Source organism: Crotalus tigris, unplaced genomic scaffold, assembly GCF_016545835.1.
Source record: "Crotalus tigris isolate CLP2741 ecotype Arizona unplaced genomic scaffold, ASM1654583v1 scf7180000024361.1375286210:1436186, whole genome shotgun sequence".
In the NCBI taxonomy this organism is placed as follows: domain Eukaryota; kingdom Metazoa; phylum Chordata; class Lepidosauria; order Squamata; family Viperidae; genus Crotalus; species Crotalus tigris.
The window spans coordinates 167,501-177,279 of NW_024100529.1; the positions used below are offsets into that span (position 1 = coordinate 167,501).

General features: G+C 40.7%; 1 protein-coding gene across 1 annotated transcript in view; it reads right to left on the bottom strand.

Moving 5' to 3' along the window:
* Positions 1–9,518, bottom strand: part of LOC120300881 (cytochrome P450 2C8-like) — a 24,844-nt gene extending 15,326 nt beyond the window's left edge. Inside the window, exons 1-2 of the mRNA XM_039327413.1 lie at positions 9,315–9,518; positions 4,467–4,629 (exon numbers count right to left, since the gene is read on the bottom strand). Of these exons, the coding sequence (XP_039183347.1) occupies positions 4,467–4,629; positions 9,315–9,482 (331 nt within the window). The 5' untranslated portion in view covers positions 9,483–9,518. The remainder of the gene's footprint in view (positions 1–4,466; positions 4,630–9,314) is intronic.
* Between the last annotated feature and the right edge of the window lie 261 nt (positions 9,519–9,779).

A 9,779-nucleotide genomic window follows, 5' to 3' on the forward strand; every position in this document is an offset into this window, starting at 1 on the left:
GTCTTTATTTTTCCGACCTTGGAAGGATGGAAGGCTGAGCCAACCTTGAGTCGGTCAGAATCAAACTGCTGGCAGGGGGCAGATTTAGCCTGCAATGCTGCATTCTAAAGATGGTGCCACCATGGCTGATCACATCTGGAACATAAGGCTGCCTCTGAAACTTGAAGTCCAATTCTGCCAGGTGGGCAGCATAGGTTTTGGAGTTAGTAAGAAACACTATCATAAAACAGAAAGACTAAACTAGGCTAACTAAAAAGGAGAGAAAAGAATTAAGGAAAACAAAGCAAGAAGAAAAGCAGAAAAACATTAGAAACCAAGAAGTAAACAACCAAGAAAAATACTGGGGGCGTAGGGGGGGGGAGGGGAAGAAATAAAGTAAAAAAGAAAACCCCAAAACTCAGGCAATGAATTAATTCAAATTTCACAATTGCGTTAACATTCTACTATTGTCGAGTGTTGATTTTTGATTAATACAAATTGTTAGCATTTATTCTCAGAACACATCTCTATTCTGGTCAGTGCTTTTTTTGAAAGAAAAAAAAAGGTGCCGGAACTCACACACGTCATACAACCCGCCTTGCCTATCCTACAAGGTTCCATCCCAAAAAGGTGCCGGAACTCCATTCTGGGCATTCTATGAGAAAAAAAGCCCTGATTCTGGTTACCTTGCATATTGTCCAAAGCGATTTCTGTAATTTTCTTTTTAAAGGCATGATAGCACTAAATTGTCAGTATAATCTCAGGGAAGGATCCTCCAATATAGTTAATCCTTGATTTAAGGCCACAATTGGGAGCAGAATTCCCATTTTCCGGCAGGGTAGTTGTTAAGTGAGACCCATCCAGTTTTATAATCTTTTTAATCTTTTTTACAAGCTGAGCCCGGTTGGTGCAGTCATTAAGAATGCAGCAGTGCAGGCTAATTCTCTGCCCACTGCCAGCAGCTCGATCCTGACCGGCTCAAGCTTGACTCAGCCTTCCATCCTTCCGAGGTCGGTAAAATGAGGAGCTAGATTGTTGAGAGGGGCAAGAGGCTGACTCTGTAAAACCGCTTAGAGCAGCAGTCCCCAATCTTTCCAGCTTGGCAGACTGGCGGGGGGAGGAGGAGAAAAGGGGATGGTTCCGTGTAAGTGGTGGGCATCCTTGTGTGAGGGTCAACCGCTACCCAAAGAACGTGAGGTTCTAAGAAGGCAAATCAGGAGACTCAAGTGGAGACTTCCAAGATAGACAGCGCTTTAATTGACCAAGTGAAGTTGCTGGGTGGAACACTCTGAAACGCTGGCAGCTGCGTTCAGAAGTGCCACACTTGGTCAGTCAAGCATTTCCTTATATAGGCAGCAACAGCCAATCACGGAGTTACACATGTCAGTACAGATAGTATTAACCAATCACATTCCATTCTTTTTCCCCGCTCTTTTCCTTGTCTCTGGGTCTCTGTAAGTGTTCTTCCTGCCTTCATAAAATGGCGTCCCTAATGCAAGGACAGTTTACAGAAGCAAAATGGTGGCAGTTAGGCTAACAACAAGAATAGGTTTTTATCCATTTGGATAAACCCTATACGTGCATTTGCAGCTCCATTTGCCCAAGTGGCAGGACTGTATGCCTGCCCTTTGCCCAAATGGAGCTTTTTGTGCAAGCATGCGCACCCACCGCTCATGCATGTGGAGCTGTGCACACACTTGCCCGCCGCTTCCACAGCCCGGCACTGGACCACGTCGTGAGGGTTGGGGACTCCAGGTTTAGAAAGCTCTGTAAAGCAGTATGAAGCAACACATAAGACTAAGTGCTATTGTTTTTTGGCATGGTCATTAAGTGAATCACTGCAGTTGTTAAGTGAATCACAATTTCTCCCATTGGCTTTACTTGTCAAGCTGGTTGGGAAGATTGCAAATGATAATAATATGAGCCTGGGATACTGCAACCATCATAAACCCATGAAGTAAAGTGTTAGTGCCGTGTTATAATGCCTTGGTAAGACCACACTTGGAATATTACATTCAGTTTTGGTTGCCACGATACAAAAAGTATGTCGAGTTCCTGGAAAGTGTGCAGAGAAGAGCAGCAAACATGATTAGGGGACTGGAGGCTAAAACATATGAAGAACAGTTGCAAGAATTGGGTGTGTCTAGTTTAATGAAAAGAAGGACCAGGGGTGAGATGATAGCAGCGTTCCAATATTTGAGGGGCTGCCACAAAGAAGAGGGGGGCAACCTGTTCAGCAAAGCACTTGAAGGCAGGAGAAGCAATGGATGGAAACAAACCAAAGAGGGATCCAACCTAGAAATAAAGAGAAATTTCCTAACAATGAGAACAATTAATCAGTGGGATGGCTTTGCTTTCAGAGGTTGTGGGTGCTGCATCACTGGAGGTTTTTAAGAAGAGATTGGACAGCCATCTCTCTAAATTGGTATAGGGGGTTGGACGAGAAGAGCTCTAAGATCCCTTCCAACTTGGTTATTCTGTTAAATTATATGGAAAGTAAACTTTCAATCCCACTGAAATTAATTCAGCTTAATGTGTGCCATTGCTCTGTTCCTTTATTGGAGGGGGGGGGGGATATGGCCTTTAATCCTTCTCTTTGTTGCTTTATAGTGTGTTGATACAACATCTTTACTGAATTAAGCATTTTAGATGCCCAAACGGGCCATTTAAAATCTCCAAAACCAAATCGTAACAAACTGAAGCCTAATCCAGCTGAATAAACTGTGTATGAATGCAACTCCGAGACACAACTAGGGTGTGGTGTTTGGGAAACAAATCTAACCAAATTGGAGATTGTTCCTCTTGAGTGGAACAACCTGCCTCCAGAAGTTGTGAATGCTCCAACACTGGAGGCTTTTAAGAAGAGACTGGACAGTCATTTGTCTGACATGGTACTATAGGGTTTCCTACCTGAGCAGGGGGTTGGACTAGATGACCTCCAAGGTCCCTTCCAGTTCTGTTATTCTTCTATTCTTTTATGACCATGGGGATGCTGCAATGTAAGGGTGGGAACCCTTTTGTAACTTCAAGCAGTTGCTAAATGAAGGGTTGTAACTACTCAACAATTATAAGTACACTGAGTGCCTTGTGGTCTATAAGTGTGGGAACCTTTTTTTTTCAGTGCTGTTGTAACTTCAAGCAGTTGATAAATGAATGGTTGCAACTACTCAAAGATTATCTGTACACCGAATGCCTTGTAGACGTGGGAGCCAAACAAATGAACAGGTCAAACATTTTGCTGTTCAGTCATTTTAAGAAAGTTATTTTTTGTTTGTAAAATTGTGTACACTTTTATTAGCTGTGCTTCTTCATCACTTGAACCAAAAACGTAATTTGTACCAGAACAAAAGCTTTTTCTGCATTCGGCAATGCCAAAATCTACTGATCTGTATTTTTAGGAATGATGCATTGTCCAAAACTCAAATATTATCTGAAGTTTGTTGCTTGAGCAGGAAGAATGATTGTCGGTTCTGTCTTTTATAACTTTCTCACCAAAACCACCTTAGTGTCAGCCTCAGATAACATTTTGTACAATTCACAGGGTCCTTCTCACCTTTCAAAAGGATTAGTATACCAAGTGTACAATATAAAGCTGGCAGGTCCTATTTTTAAACAAGATTTCTTCAATAATAGCGAACCTATTCTTGCCTTAATATTTTTGTAGTGCTCTGCAATTATTTCATCTGGCCCTAGAACTTTCCAGATTCCATCATAGCAACGGTGTCATCAATTTCCTTCACATTAAATTTGCAGCTACATCTTCTTCCATAGAAGTTCAAACACCTGGAAGATTTATTTAATTTCCCAAAAATACATATGCTCGGTATGTCAATATTTAAGGATGTAAATTCTTACTAAACTAAAGAAGGGAACGTTAATGTCATTCTGATCTTTGTGAATTATCCCCATGAAATAATTATTCTAATTCAACATCATTTTTTTTAAAAAAAAGAGGCCAATAATTTTCCAGGGGAGGGAAAGAAACAGCAATTTTCTTATGGATAAAATTGAGAGTTTATTGACATTAGAGAGAACTCACTTTTTGCACTGCAACTGTAGAGATAGTCCTCAATTTATGACAATTTGTTTAACAACCATTTGAAATTGCGACAATGCTGAAAAAGGTGACTTATGACTAGTCCTCACACTTATAACAGTCAAAATTCAAGTGTTGGACACCTGGCATGTATTTATGATGATTTGCAGCATCCTGGGGTCACATAATGAACATTTGCGACTTTCCCAGCCAGCTTCTGACAAGCAAAGCCAATAGGGGAAGCTGGATTCATTTAATGACTGTGGCAAAAGGGTAGTAAAATCAGGCATAACTCACTTAACGACCTCCTTGCTTAGCAACAGAGGTTCCAGTCCCAAATGTGGTTGCAAATTGAGGATCAGCTGAACCACAACGGAGGTGACACCAAACAAATGGACATTGTCCTGTCTCCTGTGCCCACATCTGAAAAAAAAAAGTTGATTGTTCTTACCTTTATTATTTGCCACTGCTTTAAATAAGGGGAGCAAAGGCCGGCCAGCCATGTCTTCAGGGTGGGTGGTGAGACCATCCTTCACCGCTCGGAAACCTTGTAATATAATCACAGGATACGGCCCAAACCACAACGTGAAAATATTCCCGTAGATCTTCGACATCTGTTAAAAAAAACCATCTCAGGCAGTCTTTAAGATGCCTGTCTTTAAGATTCTTGGCCTAGACTGGTGACTAGAAAGAGGAAGAGGTGGTGGTTGTGATGATGGTGGTGGTGGTGGAGGAGGAGAACTGTGGGGGTCCTGATCATCCAGTTCTGCACACAGCGAAGCAGTTAAGGGATTCGGGATTCCCTAAATGGGCCAGAAGCCGCCCTAGAGAGGTGGCAATGAAGGAAGGGAGTCCTAGGGACCAAGGAGAGACAGCGGTTGACCTGATCGGTCCAAGAGAAGCCTTCCAGAAACCAACAGGAGAAAGGCTGGCTTAACTTCAGAGCCCAGCCCCAGCTGCGAGCAACGGAAGTCAAAAGCACCAATTTAGCTGATCGTAAACAGTGTGATTGAATCTGGGTAAGAATATTGATTTTCTCTATCCTACCTATGTCAACGCTGCAAATATTGTATATTCTTTTCCTGAAGGGTAGATACTCCCAAGAAGAAGAAAAAAAAAAACACCCTCTGAAAGTGAAGACACCTACTGGTGGATGAGGATTATGACAGTCATGGTAAAATGTGGGTTTGCCTGTGACCTTCAAAGCCTTAACACAGTGGTTCTCAACCTGTGGGTCCGGACCCCATTTGGGGTCGAATGACCATTTCACGGGGGTCGCCAAACAACGCAGTCCGCCATTTTTTTCCCCTTTTCCTTAGCTGTGCTACTCCCTTTTATTCTATTGGCTTTTGAAAGCCAATAGAATAGACTCTCTTGAATAGAGTCTAATTCTATTGGCTTTCAAAAGCCAATAGGAATTGTCCAGGCTGTCTCTGCCCTGCTGAGCCCGCCAAAAGTCCCATTCTGCAAACGGTGCTGCACCAGTTGAGTAGTCCTCGACTTACGACCGGTTGAGTAGTCCTCGACTTACGACCGTTTGGGGGTCGCGGCATTAAAAAGGTTGAGAACCACTGCCTTAACAAATAAAGAACAGCTGTGTAGATAAAATGAGGCTTACCTGAGGGAACAAAAACAGAATAAAAGAAAAGGAAAAAAAAGAACTTTTTTTTTAAAAAAATTCTTTGGACTATAGGTATTTATTCAATTCTGACTCCAGGGCTGTTTCCAAGGCGGGGAAGGAAAAAGTCTGGACTTTTGGTCATCATGGAAAATCAGAGATTTATAGGAAATACTTATCAAGAAAAAATGAATATTCTTCAAGAGATATATGTGGGGTTGCAATTGAGAACAATGATCTCAAATCACAAAGAAATTCAGAATAACTTTGAAAATATAAGTCGACATCTCCAATTTAAGTTTATACCCCAAAAAATCCTCAGGAAAATACAGCAGAGAAGGAACAGACAAAACAGATGACTGAACATAAACTCGAGGATAGAGACTTGAAGACGAAATTCTACAAAACGGAGTATGATCTAATCCAAGTGGGACAAAAAATTTACAAGAAATACTAGATTTTTCAATACTACAAAATAAAGAAATATTAGGAAAAACACCAGCACTGGAGAGACAAAAAGCGATAAGAGGAGTAGAGGGGAAAAGAAGAGAAAAGATTCCCAATAAAAAGGAGTGGGCAAATGCCCTTAACAAAGATACTGACTTGCTTTTTATATCTAAGTAACATTTATGAACATATGGAAAAACCCTTTGATCCAGCAACATACATTGATTAAGAAAGATATCGGGCAAAGAAAACAGATTAAGGTGATAACCAAGAAAATAGATGATGGGATTTATCAGAGAGAATACTTTAAAAACATTTGTTTTAAGAGGGACGAACTCTCTAAACAATTAATATGCTTTTTTTCTTTTGTGTTCTTTTTCTTGCAATGAGTAATATAAAAAAGTTGAAATGATTTAAATAAAGGAAATGTTTTAGATACTGAAATGTGACTGAATCTAAGAAAACTATAAAAAATGTGTTTTGAGTAAGAGTTAAAGGACTAGATGACTAGTATTGAATGGAATGTTTAAAGATTAAAGATTAAATATATTCTTAATTATGGTTAAAAAGAACAAGAAATTAAGGACATAAATACATATTAGCCTAGGAGGGATATATATTTTAAATAGTATGTTATTTCTTACGTTTCTTCACTTTTGTTTTCCTTTTTTTTTCTTTTTTCTTTCTCTTCATTGTTTTATCTGTTTCTTAAGGAATATAAAAGTGTGAGATGGCTTATATGGAAAAAATAGAGTTAAATTTGTAAATGTAAATGTAATTAATTTTTGAGAAAATCTTTACCAGCAAGAATATCTAGAATTTGGTGGGAGAAATAAACTAAAATAAGGAGTTAACAGGATTTATGATAAGGTAACCAGAATGATTGAATAGCACCTGAAGCCAGGACAAGAAGCAACGGACGGAAACTCATCAAGGAGAGAAACAACCTGGAACTAAAGAGGAATTTCCTGATAGTGAGAACAATTAACCAGTGGAACAACCTGCCACCAGAAGCAGTGAATGCTTCTAATTTAGCAGATATGGTAAAGATCTCCACCTGTTTGAAAGACCATTCACAAGAAAGATATATTATGGTTTGGAGAAGATGGATTGATTATATTCAGAAGAAATATGAAGTTGAAAAGTATTATATTGCTTTTGAGTAGATTTTAGATAATTATTAATAGTTTTAATTATATTATTATTTTTGACTTAATTTGTTAATATTTGTATTGAGAAGGAGTTAAAGTATCTTATGGTTTTGATTGATAGTATAGATGGTTTATGTTAGTTGGATTATATTTGTTTATTATTTTGTTTTACCCTGTAATCAGCTCTGAGAAGTGGGGGAGGGGGGGAAGGGGTGGGGGGGTTTATATTGTAATAAATTTATAAAACTTTTATTTAAAAAAAAGAAGAAGAGACGGGACAGCCATTTGTCTGAAATGTTATAGGGCTTCCTGCCTGAGCAGGGGTTGGACTTGATGACCTCCAAGGTCCCTTCCAACTTTATTATTATTATTATTATTATACAAATATGATTATTATTTTTAGGAATATTGGGGAAAAAGTATATGTTCAATTGTTATTTATCAAAACAATAAGAATTGTACTAATCTAATGTTTGCAAAAGAGGTTATTTTGGGGAAAGAGGAAATCAACTAAAATTAATATTTGGAATATGGATTTTAATTATTAATGATTTTTTTTTACAAATGTAACCCAGACAACACATTGTTCACCAATTATTGACTGATTTATATATTATTTAAAAAAAAGGACTGTGGGGTCCTTGGTGCTTTCTGAGCTTGGTGATTTTCTTGGAGGAGAAGGAGGAGGAGGAGGAGGAGGAGGATTGTGGGGTCCTTGGTACTCTCTGAGCTTGGTGGTTTTCCTGCAGACCTTTCATTGCCCAACTATGTAACATCATCAGTGCTGGAAGGAGGAGGAGGAGCAGGAGGAATAGGAGGAGGAGGACTGTGGAGTTTTTGGTGCTCTCTGAGCTTGGTGGTTTTCTTGCAGACCTTTCATTGCCCAACTAGGTAACATCATCAGTGCTGGAAGGAGGAGAAGGAGGAGCAGGAGGAGCAGGAGCAGGAGGAACAGGAGCAGGAGGACTGTGAAGTTCTTGGTGCTCTCTGAGCTTGGTAATTTCCTTGCAGACATTTCATTGCCCAGCTAGGTAATATCATCAGTGCTGGGAGGAGGAGGAGGAGGAGGAGGAGGAGGAGGAGGAGGAGGAGGAGGAGGAGACCCCTGCCTGTCATCAGCCGACCCTCCCCTGTGTCTGTGAGGGCAGGCATCTCTCCATCTGGTCAACCACCTCCCCCAATGCCTGAGGGGCCTGGGACAGCATCGTCCTCAGCCCCGGCCTCTCCAAAGCAGGCCAAGGGAGACCTGCCATCCCCGTCAGATGCTCCCAGTTCCAACAGCTCCTCTTCCTCCGAACTGGGCTCCGATGGGGCCATGACAACTTAACAACCGTTGCAGCATCCCCATGGTGATGGGATCAAAATTCGGGCACTTGGCAACTTGCTCCTATTTACGACGGTTGCAGTGCCCCGGGGTCACGTGTTCCCCTTTTGCGACCTTCTGACAAGCAAAGACAAGAGGAAAACCAGATTCACTTAACAACCGCGTGACTACCTTAACAACTGCGGTGATTCACTTAACAACGATGGAAGTGAGGTTGTAAAATGGGGCAAAAATTCACTTAACAACTGTCTCGCTTAGCAACAGAAATTTTGGGGTCAATTGTGGTGGTGAGTCAAGGATTCCCTGTACTGGGTCCTAGTTTTAGCCAATCCTTGTTGATTTTAAGCTTTAAAAAAAATATATTTTTCATCTTTTTCTATTCTTGCTTCTATCTTGTTGTGAGCCACCCAGAGTCACACTGATAGTGAAAAGGGCAGCATGTACATTTAATGAAGAAATAAGTCAGGCAGATGTTGAAAGATCTTAAAAATACAGAGGGATGGAGAGGCAAGTTGGGGAAAATATTTGTTTTTATTCATTCATTCATTCATTCTCAACCCCATTACTCTTAGAAGACATAGTGAGCACAAAGAGTAGCTCTTATGACAAAGGAAATTGATTTGACCACCCCCCCCCCCTCTTTGGCCACACAAAAGCCACAATGCCACTTAGCAATAAATGATCTGTGCATCTCTCCAAACAATAATTTGCTCTTTGCTCCGAGTCAATCAGTTGATGAAAGGGATGGACAACTCATACCTCAGTCAAGTGTTCCCGGTTTAGTTGAAGAAATTTGGGGTTCCATAAGCATCCGATGAAAGGCAGAGGCATTGGCCCTGGTGGATAGTGCCTTCTTCGAAACTGCAGCCTCACCATTTGGACAACCAGGAGGCAGAGCAAGAAGGCAATGAAGCTTAGCGCCAGCATTTCTGTGCAGCTTCTCAAAGGAGTGTGCTGGGACTTTGCTTGCAGAATCCCTTTTGTTCTTCTGAGTGTGTTCCCATGGGCGGCATCCTACACAGAGGATTTCAATCTGCCCTCCTTCTTTGGCAAGTCTGCTTCCAATTCCACCTCTCTGCTTCAGGGCATTTTCATCTTTGGATCCCATTTAGAAAATTAAGTTATAAGGTTAATGGAAGAAATGATGTGTCTGTCTGAGTGACTTATCTTACACTGGTGTGGCTTGTGTGAAAGATTAAGCTGCTTGGCTGGTCAGGTAATCCT